Source organism: Cynara cardunculus, assembly GCF_001531365.2.
Source record: "Cynara cardunculus var. scolymus isolate 2C chromosome LG 12, CcrdV1, whole genome shotgun sequence".
NCBI lineage: Eukaryota > Viridiplantae > Streptophyta > Magnoliopsida > Asterales > Asteraceae > Cynara > Cynara cardunculus.
The window spans coordinates 1,388,446-1,407,570 of NC_037539.1; the positions used below are offsets into that span (position 1 = coordinate 1,388,446).

At 32.8% G+C, this 19,125-nt stretch overlaps 1 protein-coding gene across 1 annotated transcript; it reads left to right on the plus strand.

Annotated features, from left to right (window-relative positions):
* Positions 1-13,948: 13,948 nt before the first annotated feature.
* LOC112523336 (TORTIFOLIA1-like protein 4) lies at positions 13,949-18,741 on the plus strand. Its single transcript, XM_025132896.1, has 5 exons — positions 13,949-14,891; positions 15,092-15,206; positions 15,962-16,551; positions 16,633-17,088; positions 18,274-18,741. Exons 1-4 carry the CDS (start codon positions 14,067-14,069, stop codon positions 17,080-17,082), a joined length of 1,980 nt encoding a protein of 659 aa, XP_024988664.1. The 5' UTR covers positions 13,949-14,066; the 3' UTR covers positions 17,083-17,088; positions 18,274-18,741.
* Positions 18,742-19,125: the final 384 nt, after the last annotated feature.

Sequence of the window (19,125 nt, forward strand, 5' to 3'; positions counted from 1 at the left end):
CATACCCGCTAGGAACCGGGGCCGAGCCCAGAGATTACAAACTCCTGCCCCGCCCCGCCCCGCCCCTTTGCCATGCCTAGGGTGATCCCATCGTAACAATACAATATTTCATGAATCTTTCTCTTAATAATTTTAGGCAGATTTTCATTCTTGCTATGATTATCATGTAACGATATATTTATTACTGATATTTTATTAATCGTACAAATTTGGAGTTCACTAATTACATTACTTATATCAATTATGTATATATTTTTTTATCACTGTTAAGAACTATTTAGTTGATTCGATTAAATAATTTAATATGTAAAATGTTTTCGTCGTAATTTTTTTTTCCATTTTTCATCAACAATCAATTCAAAATTATTACAATTCTTTTTTCTTTTGAAAAAATAGACAAATGTGATTTAAACGAAGTGGCAAAAAAGTAATTTGAGTGGGGTTCATAAGCATATTGGGCCTTTTTTAGATATATTGGGCCTCCTACAATACCAGCCCATTTACAATTAGAGGTGTAAAGGACAATTCGTAAGCTACTCGAGATTGACCCAGTCAAAGTTCCGTCCACACTCGACTCGAACGCGAGCTCGACTCGACGTATTAACGACTCCATTCGAACTACTCAATACTCGACTTGAAAAGCTCGTGAAATACTCGACTTTTTATATTATATAATTAGTTTTAAAATATAATCAGGTTTATAATATGATTTATACAATACAGTATAATAAAAATGTCTTATGTTTTTAGATATTTAAACAAGGGAAAAGTCCAAAAAAACCCAATGGACTTTACTGTTTAGAACAATTAAGTCCTTGGACAATTTTTTGGAACAAATAAATCTTTTGACATTCTATAACCTGTTAAATAAGTCATTGAACTTTACAAAACTTGTTAAATAAGTCTTGTAATATGCGTCAAGCCGTCAATAAACAACACTTCTTGCATAAAAATGAGTTTTAAGAATTTTTGTCAAATACTTTATAATACAATATCTATACTATATTATAAAGCATTTCACAAAAACTCTTAAAAACCACTTTTTATACGTAAAGTATTTTTTATTAATTCATATTACTTAAAACTCAAAATTGCAAATAGATTATGCGTAAGTATAACTTATTAAAACTCCATATCTGAATTCGTGTAACTAACTGCAGATAAACATTTCATTTTAAATATAAAAATTCTAAAATATAATTAGGATAATCATTGAATTCTAACAGAATCATTATCTTTATAAAATGTTATATTATTAAACCAAAATCATTATTTTTATAAAATGTTATATTATTAAGCAAAAAAAGATTATCTTGTTATTAAATTTAAATTAAATTATAATAAATAAAAAATGAGAACTTTTAAATAGTTGATTTTGATATTAACATTGATATATATTTTTTTTAAAATTTTTATGATATCTTCAAATTTATATTTTATTCATAAATAAAATCATTATTGTTTTCTTAAAAACACATAAAATCGTATTATAAAATCGACATAGACAAATAATAAAATATAACATTAAAATCGAGATGTGTCTCGTTGCATTGCGTGAGTACTCTTCTAGTAGATTATTTATAGATACAAGTTATTGATACATTTGAACCTCATAAAGATAACCCATAACAAACTAATAAACATATACAAGTCACAAGATAACCGTTAAGCCCACTAATATAACAAATACCCCATAAAACAAATAACCAACATAAAACTCTCTCGTTTTCTTAAAACCATACAAATTCATAAAATCAAATTGAAACAGATACAATCAAGATGTATCATATTGTATTGTACTGATACAATTTTTATATATCATTTTGATTTTATTTTTTTTGGATTTGGATATCAATACAACCCAATAATTTATTGGAGGCCCAATAGTGTTCATAGGCCCACTATAAAAGAGTCGGGCTATCATAGTTTTAATACTTTGGCTCATTCTATTTTTCCACCTACAAATGGTAAAATGGCTGTCCTGGGTCGGGTCGGGTCGGTCTAAATCAGTTCCCGTCCTTGAAATGCTTTTTGTAACTACTCTTGATGTAAACGGTCCTGGTACAGACTGAAAAAACTCATGGCTCGATCAAGCTTCTCTGTAACCGGTCCTCAGAACCCATTATTTCAAGAATTTCTAAGATTGAAAAAGTAGATCACGATAAATATCAAAAGAAATTAGGAAAAGTTCAAGGTTTTTTTCCCGTCACAGTACCATACTTGTGGGCTTCATCATCGATAACAATGTTTTTAAAGCTGCAGTTGGTATATTGAACAAAATAAAACATGGATCATTGTATTATGTTTTATATGACTTTTCCACAAACTAAAACGAAGTGCACATTCGTATTCCACCCCCACCCCATGGAACAAGATGAAACAAACCTACATTTTACTGGTATACCCTTAAAATAAAACTTAATTACCTTTTAAAACGTCAAATGTACATGAAATAAATATGTTTATTATTTAAGAAAATTAATTAAAAATAGTTATTTTTAGGCTTTGTTTTTAATTTTTAGTCCTTTTTTTTCAATATTTCAAAACTATCATTACCTACTCAAGTGACAACTCCTCAACTTACAGAAACAGCAAGGTGTAAAAAAAAGGTTTTTGAACCAGATTTGCAAGTGCGGGGACCAAATTTGTAAATTAGTTTCAACGCCTCCTGGAGGAACCTGTATCTAATTTACATATTTGATCCCTGTATTTGCGGACCTAGTTCAAAAACTTCTTTTTTTCTACGCTTTGACTCTCCGCAAGTTGAAAAGTTGTCACTTGCATGGGTAGTCACATTTTTGAAATATTGGGAGAAAAATGACTAAGAGATGAAACAAAAATATGAAAAATGATTATTTCTTTTAATTTTCCTATCATCCAAAAACACTTGAATAGTGATAAACAAATAGATAGCCTATGTCGCATAGTTCAGTTGGTAAAGTGGTGGGTTGACCCTTTCCCAAATACAAGACAGATTTTGGGTTCGATCTCAAACCTTCCGTTAGCGTCAACCGTTGAGTGAGCCAAAAATGTCTCCTTACATTGATATCCTTTGAGGCGGTTTCGTGTGATGCCGATGAGTTGTCGGTAATCAACCTTTTGTCTAAATAGTAAATAGCGGAATAACAACGGATTTTCGAGACGTGTATAAATCGTCATCGTAAAAAACGCAGACTAGCACTTCAAAATTTACATTATTTATCACCATCATAGAAAAACAAGACATGTATACATATCCATCCTCATAGATATATTTGTTCTTACAAGTGATCTATTATCAGTACTAAAGGTCTTCAAACTTCCAGGTAAGCGATTATCAAGTTACATTACCTTAGCGGATGAATATATGATAAGGACCAAGAATCTTACTCGGTAAGAGCGAGACAAGGATCAAGAGTCTTACCCGGTAAATGAGGGCGACGACGACTCTTATCACGGTAAACGCTTACCGTATAAATTGTTGCATACGATTTCGTTTTGGTGGACTAAAATCTTACTCGGTAAGTAAATGATGGGGTTAAATTTTAAGGGTAAACGCTTACCGGGTAAGTGTTTGGTAAACGGCTTCTATCTAGGTATGGTAATGGGGCGGGGATCCCAATCCTCGTTTTCGTCTCCGTCTCCATCCCCGATCCACCATCTTTGTCCCCGTATCCATCCCCATCGGGGAATTTGATCACATCCCCATCCTCGTCCCTAATGGGGAACGGAGATCCCTAACAGGGAAACGGAGATTTTCCCCCTTTTTATGTAAGTTCTTTTTTTAAATCAAATGTGTGAGATGCTACACATGTTTAAATCTCACGTTTTCCCAAGAAACCTATAATCAAAAGAAATTTAATTTAATACATAAAATATACATCATCATCTAATAATTAATAAATCGAAACCCAAAAGAAATTAAATTTAATCTAAAAAATTAACGTCACATGTACCAAAACATATCGAGTAATATTCAAAACATATTTAGTAATATCCAAAATATATTGAAACAAAAATTACCATTAACCGATTTAATAGAAATAAATAATATATAATATAAATTATTGATTAATATATATACGGGTCCGGAAAGGGGCGGGGAGTGTGATACCCGTCCCCGTACACATCCCCGGTTTGAGCCGAATGGGGATCCCCGTCCCTAACACCCGGTTTAATGAGAAATCCTCATCCCCGAGTGGGGACGGGTGGACCGGGTTTTCCAACGGGTCGCGACCAATTCTCATGCCTAACTATATCTATCTGGAGTGCGTCAAGTAGCTACGTAGGCAAGGCTAGTTGCTACTGCTCTGATAGCAGCTTAGTCGATATCCAACTGAACTAGTTGATCCCATCTGCCAATCATATTTGATAATTTTGATCTATCTATTTCAAAACAAATTAATTTATATTATATTTTATTAATTTATAAATCAAATAAATTGAATAAAACTAATAAAACAGAAAAAAATCAATTATTATTATAACCAATAATAAGGAGCATTTTGTTGTTTGTATTTTTCTTTGAACCATGATTTACATTGGACTTGGACCAAAACAAGATACAATATCCATGTGAAGGTGTTCCCCCATGAGGGATGGACCTCATGATACAACATGTATATTTGAACACCAATTTTATTACTTATATTGGGTTTTTAATTTATTTTTATTTTTTCAGATAACATGAACCTGAAAAACTACTGAGCAGGGCCGTCCCTTGGCATGTTAAATGTGAGATTTTGAACAGGGTCCCTGAAATTTTGGGGACCAAATTTACATGTGTTTAGAGTCTTTGTATCAACATGTGTAAAACCATAGCCGAAATTATGTAGGTTCAAACTATAAATGATTTGGTTTTAGGTTCAAATCATTAATGGTTTAGGTTTAAGTTTAGTTTCAGATTGTTGATCGTTTTAGGTTTAGCCCATTTTTATTTTTAACATATATTCCCTATCATCTCATTTATGCAATGTAATCAAAAGTTTGGATGTAGCAGAGCCTTCAAAAAGATTGGAACGTCCCTGCTACTGAGAGAGTGTATTTGGTTAGAAGTATTAAGCAGTAATTAATGAGAATGATAATAAAAGACAACTGTTTGGTTTTATACTTTTATATAATATAATTGTTTTATTCCACCAGAAACCCAAATTTCCGTTCCCGATTGAATTTAGGGAAATAAAAATTCATTCACATTTTCATTCACTGTCAGTTTCATTTTCATTCCTCAACTTGAACCAAACAACCAGTAAGTTATGTTACGAATAAGAATATGTTCAATTCAAATATATGTGAGAATAATTATATATTTTATTAATATAATCATTATTCATTATCAGTTATAAATTATCCAAAGCATTTATTTGATGTGTTCATTCTCTTTGGTATTGTTTCAAATTCCATTTTGGTACATAATATGTAAAGTTTTAAACATTTAAGTATCCGGGTAACCGGTTATCATGCTGATATGGCGAGTGATGTGATATCCAATTCACTATTATTTGCGGACGTGGTTAGTAACATAAATTTTTTAATCTAAAATTAGTCTTCAACCGGTTACCTGGATACTTAAATGTTTAAAATTTTACATCTTACATACCAAAATGAAAGTTATGAAAGTACGTTACTCAAAATAATTATCAAGTTAAAGTACATTAATTTTTCAAACAATTTATCCTATAAATTATTAGTCATATACGAAACAATAATCTTGGTGCATAAAATTGACTTTAACTAAAAAACCAACGGTTGATTTAAATACTTTATATTTTTTATATATTTGTAAAGAAATAAAGTTGATCTTGAATATTGTATATTTGTATATATTTAAAGGTGCATAAATATTAGAAATGTATACGATATAAAAATATTCGTAAGTTTTGAATCCTTATTTGATGAGTGACAACGAAACCTATGACTATGGGAAATACAAATAGCCCCCAAAAAAGACCACAAAAGTGATTCAAGCCTGCCGGAAAACAAAAAAGCACAACCCAGAACAGTTTAAAACAGTCACCAAACCATAGCAAACTCCCATGATCCTACAACCGTACATACTTACTCATCAAACTTTATATATATATATATATATATATATATATATATATAGGGTTGGGTTTAAGTGAGACCAAAGATTTTTTGTGAGACCCGTAAGACTAATTTATGTTCATTGATCAACTTTATAAGTTAATGATCTAATGGTCTAAAGTTGCACGGTGACAATTTTGTGATTATTGAGAAGTCTCGTGGCGTTTATTAAACGTTTGTCCTGCACGCTACTTTGGCCTAGAAAAAAGCAAATCACAAGACACTCATTCGTTTTAAGAACAGGATAAAGGATCGGGTGGGTGATACCGCTCAGATTACTGCCAATCTTCCTAACCATGCACCAACCCATTTACTGAAAATACAAATATATATATATATATATATATAATTTGTAAATACGTCTATTTATTAACCTAATAAATGCTTATCGTGTTTTCAAATTACACGTATAAAAAAATTACGTACACCATTTTGTATAAAAATGCATTTTATATTTCTTCTATATTTAAAAAAATTAAAAAACAATTATTAACGGTAATTCTTTCCGAAATTACATTTGAAGTTAATTATTTTATATTTTATTAAAAAATTATAAAATAAATTTAACCTTTGGAGAATAATAAACAAACATTTTTTTATTATCCTAAATATCCAATCCGTTATGCGAGCTGATTAAGCATTTTTAATCATTGGATTGTTAGTTATTTAATTATTGGTTTAATGAAAAGACTATGCCAGATAATATTCTACTATTTTTTTTTTATGAATTAATCATTGAAATATTTTATAGATAGGTTGTTGAATGGTTGGATTAGTTGTAAGTTTATACATAAATAATGCATCACTTGCGAATCTTGAATAAATAATAGTTTAGTTGGTAGGGATTAGATTTACGTGAGACCAACTTGTTTTTATGAGACTGTTTTTTATATTTGAAATTTCACAATAAAATGTTGTGAAGGTAAAAAAAAACATTCACAGTGTTCTGTTATGAAGTTTCAAGTGTAAAAAAATGTTCTCACGGGTTTCAAAAAAACAGACTAGTTTCACATGATCCCAAGTTTAACTGGTAAAATGACAAATGATTCAGACGTACGCTATCTAAAATATTATAATTAAATTAAAAATAATTAAAAAATTGTTGAGAAAATGTTTGTCAACCATTTACCTTTTAAAGAAAATTAGCTTACAATTCCATATAAACTTTTGAAAAGTATTTTATAAATACATTTTTTTATATGCCAAAACAATTTTTTTATAAATAGTATTATATAAAATAGTTAACACAATGTTTTCATAATAAAAGTGTTTTAGAATGCCTACAATTGTTTATAAACTTATTATAACATCTTTAGGTAAGACGTTTTGCTATTTCATCTTATAAATTTAAATCATATAAAACTATATATTAGGACACTTAAACATTTTTTGTGTCTGTTTGAAGTAAAATTAAAATAGATATTCAAACGAGTGGCTTAAGATTCGTTATTTGCAAGTATCAGTCCAATATATATATACACACACACACACACACGATCGATCAAATACAAACCGTTTTTCTGTGTATAAATTGTACAAATTAGAATCAACCAATAACATAATGGTCTAAAGTTGCACGGTGACAATTTTGTGATTATTGAGAAATCTCGTGGCGTTTATTAATGTTCAGATTGTCAGATTGTAGATCTAATCCAAGAGTTGAGAATTGGTATTACGGGTCTCACGAAAAATCCTTAATCTCACATGATCCCAGTCTCTCTCTATATGGATTCACCCATGTTCTCTTATATTATCTTTATCAAAAAAAAAAAACAATAAAGAGGGGGATTCTTGGGAGCTTATCAAATGGAAAACAACATGACCGCATAAATGTGGCCAAAAGGTTGCCTAATAATCCAAGATATGTCACATGAATTTTAACCTCTTTATCATCCCTCCCCATCATCTTCATATCATACATTACATCCATTCTTCCCACTTGTCACATTCTTAATTTTCCATCATCTTTCTTTCTTTATAAATAAATAAATATTATTTATTACAAATATATAAATAAATAAATATTATTTATTACAAATATATAAATAAATAAATCTTTACCGTATGTCTTGTAATCTCATAAAAAATGATCAATTTTAATGGAAATCTACTTCTTTAAAATCCAAGTTTATAAACATAACAAATGAAAATGTTTAGTTTATTGTATAAAAGGGTTGATGCTTGGAAAGACACATTCCAAGCATATTGTCTTCCCCTCCAACATATTCTCATCATTTGAAATCAATAAAAAAAAAAGCATTTTAATCAATAAAAATGAAATATTGAAAAATTGTGAGCATATTTTCAAACAAATTGTGATTGGTTTCGTATTATTGACATTGACAGGTATATATTCTCAATAGAATAGTCTAACACTGCTTTCTTTGATTCATGCAAAGAATGAAAGTGAAAATGAATTTTTATTCCCCTCAATTTAATCTGGAATGAAATTCTGGGCTTCTGAGAGAATCCGTCCATTGTATTATATAATATCAAACAGTTTCTTTTATTTTATGTTTAATACCTCTAACCAAACACCCAATTGAATCTTTAGCAAGATTATTACTTTAAATCCATTGGCTAAAGTAAAAAGCCAAAAAAAAATGAGGGTTAATTATTAAAATAGTGATTTGAAGGATGACCCGTGACAAAAAAAACCAGAATTTCCGGATAAAGATCGCATGTTCTAAATTTTTTATGTATCATTCATATCCTCCAATTATATGAATACATATAAGCAGTAAGAGAAGATGAATACGATTTTAAATAGATTTAAAATAAACAAAGATACTATGTCTTAATTTTACTGATAGAACAAGAATGAAATGTTTTTTTTTTCTTTTTTTATTAACCTGGATATCCAGCCTGTTATGTGAGTCGACTAATCCCAGGACGACCACCTGCTTTCCGCATAGCTTGGAGTCACCACATTTGAACTTCTGTGGCCACAAGGGGATTTTTAATCCTCCTTGAATTTGAACATGAGACCTTCAGACACTTTTGAACTTTAGAGCCCATGTTCAAAGACACCACCCTTATGGTTATGTTTTTTCATTTTGAGACAGGTGATTTTTATCCGGAGTTTGCAAAACACCCCATTGCAAGAGCATTGAATGTTACCTATTTTTATCGGAGAAATGGTCTATTTTTTTTTTGCGAACTCAATATTTTGTGAGTTCTTTCTTATTTTGCATTATCTTTTATTTTGGCCCATCACGCGGTGGTTAAACTCTACCGCAATGACAATACTGTAAGGGAAGTCCTGCGGAAAAATATGTCGTCGCCATATGAAATATGAATATCAGGTAATAGGGTTTGACATGAATCGGATAATATCCATATATCTCTGACTCAAATTTATGCCCCTTTAAGATCAAACAATTCCATCGAATTGAGTACGGTTGTATGTGTGATAACATCTACTATAAATACGAGGGATGAAAACAACAAAGAATTGTAAATCAAATGGATGAAAACAATAATAAATTGTAAACCGTAAGAATGAAAACAATAATGAATTACCACAAGGGCTGAAGCATAGTGGTTGAGATCCCGGGATATATGGTGGAATATACCATCTCTTCAAGATTTGATTCCAGACGTACGTAACAATTGTGACGACTGAGTTTATCAGAGCTGATTTCTTGCAACCATAATTTGCCGGAATTAGTCTTAAAAAAACAGTGATGAATTGTAAACTATATGGATGAACATCGTAATTTCAAAAGCAATGAGACAAAGACAGTGATTTCCAGCAAACCACACATCAACGAACAACGCAATTTACTCAACGTTATATCCAGAATCGTCCCAATCTTTTTGAATGTTCTGTTACATCTGTTAGAACCGTACTAAAACTATTCCTGTTAAAAACATCTCTTTACCGAGATAGGTTCCTATCCCAAATCTGTATAAATCATACTCGAATACAAGTAAAATTCCTGTTACAAAAAATCCATATTTAACATGTTAATAGATGATAGATAACGTACGTGACTGATTTAACGTAAATGGAGCAACCAGGTTGACCAAGTCAATGATCACGTGCATCACATTTTTCATGTTACAAGTTATTCCCCCCTACAAAATTGGATCCCGTGGCTATTATTGGGTGCCACCTTCTACCTTTTGTGCTAATCCCTTTTTTTCTTCTTTCAAATAATTGATTTCCATTTACATTTATAAGATGTAAAATTTTATAATAATAAATAATATTATTTTAAAAAAAATTACTTATAATTTAAAATTTTAAGTAATAAGCATTAATAAATAGTACTTCATGCATAAAAAATGCTTTAAAGAGTTTTTATCAAATGTTTTATAATATAGTATAGGTAAATTGTAAACTTTAAATTCAAGAAATTATACATCAATAAACAGTATTGCGAATATATATTATTTCATGTATTGTTTAACAGAGGTTTTATTAAATTATATAAATATAAATAAATATTTTTAAGACATAAAAACATTTTTTTTAAAGAAGAAGATATCTCCAAGAAAATTTATTAAGTAAAAAAAACAATAATTTTATTTACCATTTACCTTAGCAACGACGTCGCATTTAAATATTAAAATATAAAAAGTAAATTACGTTTTTCATCCTTGTGGTTTGTTAAAAAATTCTGTTTATGTCCTTAGTCTTTCATTTATTACATTATTGGTCATTGTGGTTTGCATTATATTTCTATTTTCGTCCTTGGCACTGACGTCGTTGTTGTGTTCCAGATAAAACACATCATGAGGGGCATTTTATTCTCTTCAAATTTCTCGCTTTTAACTACATCCATTATATTTCACTTTCATCTTGGGTAAAAACTAGGGTTTCTGGAGGCATCTTTTCAACAACAAAAACTCAGTACGTCTCTACCCACGTTCCACTACAGCAGTGCCAAGCACGGAAATAGAAATATCATGCAAACTAATGACCAAAAATGCAATAAATAAAGACTAGGGACGAAAATAGAAATTTGTAGCAAACCACGGGGACTAAAAAGTAATTTAGTCAAATATAAAAGAATAATGAAAATAGAAAGGGACATAGTATGTGAAATTGAATTCTTATCCCATTGGACAATAACATGCTTCCAACTTCTATCATCTATTAATTTCACATCTTCCATCTTAAATACCAAAACATTTATGGTTTTATTGGTTCACACATGAGAATCAAAATGGTTTATTGGTATATATAAAAAAATAAAAATAAAAAATAAAAAAATGAAAATAAAAATGAGAATAAAATTTCATTCGTCACAGTTTAATTTGGACTAAAAAATTTAGATTTTTGGGTGTACAAATTCATCAGATTATATAAAACTAAACAATTTTTTTTTTATTTTTAAATTCAATAATTACAAGTTAATATATTTTTTAATCTTAAAATTAGGGAAAACCGGTTAATTTGGTTTGGAAGATTGTTTTTAAGGGATTTAGATTTGATGAAGGGATTTGGATTTGAATGAATTTGAAATCATTAGTGTGTTTGGTTTGTAGGATTTGGATTCTATTATTTATAAATATATATATATGGAAGTATCCTTATACTGTATTAAGATGCGTATATGCGACGTTTTCCCATAAATCTGTGAAAGTATACAATTAGGTATTATAATATTTAATATATACGCACGATATAAATATACATTCACCACTTCTCACGTTTCTTACCAAAAACACAGGAGTGGACCAATGTGTCTCCAAATGGGTTCCCATTGCTCAAGGATATTTTTTTGAGAGGTGCTCAGGGATTTTTTTTTTTGATTAACCTGAATATCCAACCCGCTATGCGAGTCGACTAATCTCAGGGTGACCATCTGCTTTGCAGATAGTCCAGAGTCATCGCATTTGAACTTCCGTGGCCACAAGGGGATCGCTATGCGAGCCGACTAATCTCAGGGCGACCACTTGCTTTGTAAATAGCCCGGAGTTACTGCATTGAACCTCAATGACCACAAATGGATTTTTATTTCTCCTTGGATTTGAACATGAGACCTTCAGATACTTTTGACCTTTGGAGACAATCTCAAACCAATCAGGCACCACCATTGTGGTTGTGCTCAGGGATATTAGAAAGTATAAGAAGCATCAAATAAAAAACTGAAAAAAGTATCCCGAAATCAATAGAAAAACCGAAAAAAAAAAAAAAACCCCGAAAAATTCCACTGAAATCAACCAAAACACTTAAAAAAAAATTCAAAATCAACAAAAAAAACTTAAAAAATTCCGCGAATGTTAAAAACTTTTTTTCACGTGATCCCAACCAAATTAACAAATGTAAGTTAATTATGTAAAATAAATAAATAAAATGATTAGTAATAAACATAAAGTGACTCCTTTTCTTGAGATTTGAACAATGGAACACAAACAAGTGCATTAAAATGACCTTTTTAGCCCCCGTTGTTGTATTATGTTCGGGCCAGTAGGGTCGTGGCCAATTGGCATTTTCGTCTTCTTGCTATTATAATATGTAAAAAGGTAAAATACGATTTATAATTTTTTTTATAAATTAAATTAAGACTAAACTTTAAATTTGGTTCCTGTGGTTTATCAAAATTACACTTTTTGTCTACGTGGTTTCGTAATTACAAGATAACCATCATGGTTTGTAAAAATGTATGAATTTGATCCCTCTTCTAACGACCATTAAAGGATGGTGTTAAGAGGCATTTTCGTTTTTTTATTGATTTTTTGTCTTTTACCCAGTCAAAAACCACAATGACCAAATCATAAAATCGGTTTCGATTGGCTAAAAGTAAAGGTTTTAATGACGTGAGGCATAACATGACAACAAGACCAGTCTCAAGCCTTAGAAGTCACGACGAGGCCACATCGTTTTTTTATCTATATCATATATAATATTGTGTGTGTATCTATAGATACATAAACATATGTTTTATATTATTACTAGCAAAGACAGACCTATGATTTTTTTTTCCAAATGATAACATCATTTGACTATAAGAAATAAATAAATAAATAAATATATATATAAAATTTTCACAAAATCATCATTAGTTTATTGATTAGTTCATTGTTTATCATGAGTGAAGTCCTGGGTTGAAGTCTTTTTATTGCAATTTTTTTTCTTCCAGAAACATAATAAATCTGAAATTAAAAGCTAAAAACTAAAAAAATTAGACTAACAAGATACAGACTCGGGTATGGGGTGGAAGAAAAGCATTACAAACCAACTCTACCAAGAGAATTTATTTTATCATTGTAGTTTCAAAATATACACGGTGACACACAACAAATTGATACGGTGACCTTTTTCACGACGCTATAATTTTTTACATTACGACAGAGGAACGAAGCGGTAGCCCGTGCCACCGTATCTAATACAGTGGTTATGTCCCTAATCACTAAATGATTCAATGATAATAAACAACTTAAATTAAGTTATAGATTAAAAGCTAACGAATAAGACATTAGAAAGGTAAGAAAATCAAATATAATGTTACAAAAACCATGCATTAGACCATGACGTGCCACAAAATTAACGTGTTATGAGACACAACCTTGAGCCACGATGCGTCAATCTTTAGAATATTGGTTAAAAGACAAAAAAATAATGAAAATGCCCCTCACGTAACGTAAATTTTTTAACAATCGTAAAGAGAAGGACCATATTCGAACGTTTTTGCAAATCACGATAACCAAATTTAATTTCAAAACTCCAGTGACTAAAAGTGTTATTTTGACAAACCACAGGGACTAAATTTATAGTTTAATCTTAAATTAGTTAAATATTGTTCAGAAATTCTGAAAATTATACAAATATCCATTCTGATGTTCCACCCCCACGTTCTCCCTCTCTCTCTCTCTCTCTCCGTTTATAAGCAAGCCATTTCGTGTACTTCCAGTAAACACTTGACCCAATCCGATTTGACTCGCCACCGCCACTGCCACCGCCTCCGCCGCTACAAAACGGTGGCGCTACCTCTCCGCACCACTTTTCAGCACCAGCTTATTATATACTCGGCGGCAGCTCAGGAAGAATGTCTCTTTCTAAACGAGTTTCCTTAGCTCCCCAATCACCGGCACAGCCTCAACAAGATCTCAAGCACCGAGTGATCACGTGCCTCAACAAGCTCTCTGACCGGGATACGCTTGCCGTCGCTGCGGCGGAGCTAGAATCCATCGCTCTCAGCCTCAATCATGACTCCTTTGCGCCGTTCCTCACTTACCTCTCCGCCACGTCGTCGTCTGACAAGTCTCCGGTACGGAGGCAATGCGTCCGTATCTTAGGAGTTCTCTCGGTTACTCACGGTGATGCTCTCTCACCTCACATTTTTAAAATGCTATCTGCCGTAGTTCGCCGTCTCCGCGACCCTGACTCCGCTGTCCGGTCTGCCTGTGTCGGAGCTGTGTCCTCCATTGCATCGGAAATCACTAAACCGTCCTTCTCTTCGTTGTCGAAACCGTTGGTGGAAGCTGTTCTGACAGAACAGGATCAGAACTCTCAGATCGGTTCCGCTTTGTGTCTGTCGGCAGCGATAGAGGCGTCGCCGGATCCTGAACCGGCGCAGTTGCAAAAGCTATTGCCTAGGGTTTTGAAATTGATTAAATCCGATAGCTTTAAAGCTAAACCGGCATTGTTATCGGTTATCGGCAGCATTGCTGGAGCTGGTGGCGCGGCTTTTAACCGGAATTCTCTAAATTCCTTGATTCCGTGCTTGGTTGACTTTCTGAGTAGTGACGATTGGGCGGCTAGGAAGGCGGCAGTTGAGGCGTTGGGAAGGTTGGCGGTTGCGGAGAAACTTCAATTGACGGCATTCAGGTCTTCGTGTCTTGCGTCTCTAGAGAATAAGAGATTTGATAAGGTATCAACCAGCAATCATATTGTTTCAATTTGAAGTGAATATTCCATATACGGTCTCTGTAATTACTTTGGGCACAATCACATAGGGGAGACCGCAAATTAGTGAATTACTCCTTTCTTTCAAGCGGGGTGATTTTGTTGGTGGTTGAACGACAAATTTACCTCACGACTCATCGCTTGAATTTGATTTCGAATGTACAGGTGAAGGTAGTCCGTGAGTCGATGAACCGGGCACTAGAATTGTGGAAGGAGATTCCAGGGCACCTAGATGAGGTCCCTGTTTCACCTCAATTGGATGACATTTCATCTTCTAAAGGTAACCGTATTTGGGAACAAACCTTCAGACTTGTAAAACATTGGTGAAACATTAATTAGTTGTTGTTACCTTTTTGTTATGTGTTTGTATTATGTTCATTTTGTTCACAATTTGAGTTGTAAAGACCCAATAATGTCAAACGCTAAGTTAGGCAAATTGAACTCATCAGATATTAGCAAACAATAATTAAAGTTGGAACATGAAACGTTTTGTTATGTTTCAATTTGTTTTTTTCATTTTGTAATTTGCGAGTTTTTTAGACTATTCCTATACGTTGGAGGGCAATGGTGACACTTCTTGATTAAATGAATGACATGATGCATCCCATGTTTGATAATATTTGGACACTTTCTTGTTGGCATGCCCTTCATTCCTTCAATTTTCATTTTATAATGTTTCTTGTGCAACATCTTTCATAGTCGAACCAATTTAGTTAAAGGGCACCTAAGTTAATTCAAGTTATAGTAATTGTTAATTGCTACAGTTAATGTAGTTGGTGAATATTTCTTAAAATCATCAAGTTTGCATCTGGAAGGTAGTGAGTTTGAAATCAAAGTAAATTAAATGTGGTTCCCTTTTGGGAATTAAGGAGTAGCATTTAAGTTCAAGTATTACATGTCATCTTCTACATCATCGTCATTTAAGAACAGTTGCTAGGGCACTACTGTAACTCTGTCGAAATGATTGTCCACATTGCTACCCAGTCTTTTCGTTTCAATAGCTGATGGACTATTTTTGATTTCTCATGGATCCAGATAACGGCGTTGGGAGATCCCCAGCTATTTGCCCAAACAGTCCTCCTGCTGCTGCTTTGGAGACTACATCAAAGGAAAAAGTTCCCAGTAGTATGTATTCTCCAATTCAACGTTCATCTCCGACTACAACACAAAGTAGAAGTCCTTCAAAGAACAACTACAGGAAACAGAGTGCTTTAATTGCCAGAAAGATGGATTTTGACAAAGAAACTGATTCGAAGGTTAATGTTCCTGTACCCAAGCCTGCAGCTGTAGAGGTAGATTATAAAGAAAGTTTTGTGAGGGAAAAGTTGGAGGCTCCTGATACAGTGGATACTGACAAAAGGGTCATTTTAGAAATGGAAAAAAGAGTCACAGAACAGGTAATATCTAATAAAACAAGAGATGGCAACTTTGGGAAACTGGATGGTTTAAGATTTGGTTCTCGTGTGGTTCCATTTATTGACGACTGTGAGTTGGACATGGACATAAACGGCAATGCAATTGAATATGTTTATGGGAACCAGAAAGAGGTTGAGGATTTATCTCTGATCCAAAAACAGCTTCTTCAGATTGAAAACCAGCAATCAAATCTCTTAAATCTTTTACAGGTGCTTTGACATGATACCCTTTTGTATTTTGTTTTAATACTTTTCTTCTTGTCATTTACAATTCTGTGTCATTGATTTCAGAAATTCATGGGAAGTTCTCGTAGTGGGATGAATTCTTTGGAGACGCGAGTGAACGGCCTAGAGAAGGCATTGGATGAGATCTCATATGATTTGGCTATATCAACTGGAAGAGTTTCAAGTAACGACTCTTGTTGCATGGGTACTGAATTTCTGAGTCCTAAATTTTGGTGGAGAACAGAAGGGCAATATCCTAGTCCAAGATCACCTTTCCGTGGGAGTCACCAATCAAACTCTGATCGATGTTTACCAAATAAAGACTTCAATTCCAACATAACTAATCTGGGTAGTCCAACAGCGAACAAGATTGGTTCAGGCAGGGTTGGAAATCCAGGTAGAAGCTTAGAATCATTATTGAGTGCTAGAAAGAAGAAAGCTGCGCAGGTCCAATATCATAACAATGACAGGTTTGATAGAGGCAATTTGGCCAATTACATGCAGCAAAGAATCTAAATACAGGTATTTCAACCATCTCTAGTAACTATTACTGTACTAGGTCCTTTCTTTTTTCTATATTTGCCTTTGTCTAGTGACCGCTGGTTAATAAAGACCGCTTTTGGTGATTGTGAAAGATAAAAAACTCACAATCTGTAAATAGAATTTCTTTTTCCGCTTTCACTCTGACTGGTTTTGTTCGATAGTTTTCTAGAGTATCAATATATGGATGCTTCTAGAGTATCAAACTATCAATATATGATGCCCAAGAACAATTCGTAGGCCGTTTTAAAGCGAAACTAAAAGTTCAAGCGCTGGAAAGACACAGCACATGCAAGAAACATAGACATAAAATAACCTTTTGAGGAATTTTCAGTTGGTAGACATTAGAGACTAGCCATATGGGCAATGCTACTTTTGTAATGTTTATGGGCTGTTTGATTCAGACTGAGGAATGAAAATGACAGGGAATGAGTATGGGAATGAATTTTCTATTCCCCACATTATTATCCCGGAATGAAAATTTAGGCTTCCAGGGGAAAACAAACATGTTTACATGATTCCATGATTGCCTACATCCACGATTATTGCTAGGATTCTTTATTGTATGTTGTGGAATTTCTTTACACTTTGTTCTCAAAAACTTTTTCTAAGGAAAAGAAAGGATAGGGAAGGGAAAGAGGGAGAAAACAAAAAAACCGCTCTAAACTTGTTAGGAGAAAATATCATTTATGTTTCCTCCCAAATGTGGGAAGGAAGGCCGGGAAAGAAAATATGAAAGGAGTCTGTAATCATTTACGACAAAAATACATTCAATAAAGAAAAATATGAAAAACAAATATCAAGGGTATATTTGTTAAAAGGCCACCATCTATATTGTATTGACAACTAGAGTCAAGTTCTTACGATAACAGTAACCAAATAAGAAAATAAGAAAACAGTCAAATCACATATGATTTGACTGTTTTATCACGTGTAAAATCACAAGTGATTCATGCTACTTGCCCGACCACGTCTCCGGCGCACCTTGCTGTCGAGCGTTAGTGTAAAATCACGTGATTTTGCACCCAATTTGGTTGTTTTTGTGTTCTCTTATTTGGTTACTGTTCTCATTTGAACCTCCCTCTTGACAACTAAGTTACATAATGGAAACTAGAATTAATCGATGCCAAAATTCAATGTTTTAACCCTCTTCTCCTTTCGTCTCAGGTCTATCTACGCTCGTAGCAGTTCATTTTATCATATACCACGAGTCATCCACACTTGAAAGTTGAAAGAACAAACTCGACATCATTTCCCGAAGTTTTTGTTAATTTTAGCAGGATGCATCCCCTGCTACACTTATGATATGCCAAATAATATCGAAAGTTGTTCATTTCAGGTATGTTATACACGTTAGGTTCCATCTCGCATGGTCATTTGAGATTAAGTACAGAGAATCCCCCCTTCCCCCCTTCTTTTCTTTTTCCCAATATACACGGCTTTTGGCTATTGTGTACATGATTCAGGCGTTCACAACGTTAAGCTTATATTGTTTCGGGGGTTCTGCTTGTGTGCCAAAAATGCAAATGGAAAGTGAAAACTTTACCCCCGATTGTTACAGTGTGCTGTTTTCCTATTGCTTATCTGGTCAGGTAAGCTGCATGAAAGAAAAAAGTATTTTATGTCTTTTTCGTATCTTCATTTGTACTCTCTGCATTAAAAAGTGTACATTTTGATGTTCAAACCATGTGGGTTTGCTACCCAAAATTATGTTCTATATTCCATGGTTGGGTTCTCGTGAGACCTGACTATTTGTGTGAGACCTGTGAGACCATGAAATAACATTGAATCTTCACAGCGGAATCCTGTGAAGGTACAAAAAACTCCGAACCTTCACACATTTTTGTTGTGAAGGTTCACAATGTTTTGTTGTGAAGGTTGTGTTATTTAGTGGTCTCATGGATCTTATCAAAACAAGTTGGTCTCACATGATCCATTCTAAAGTATATAGAGCATTACTTTTGGTCATTCTGAATGATCAACTGATTTAACTATCAAATTGCAGCTTTGTTACAATTA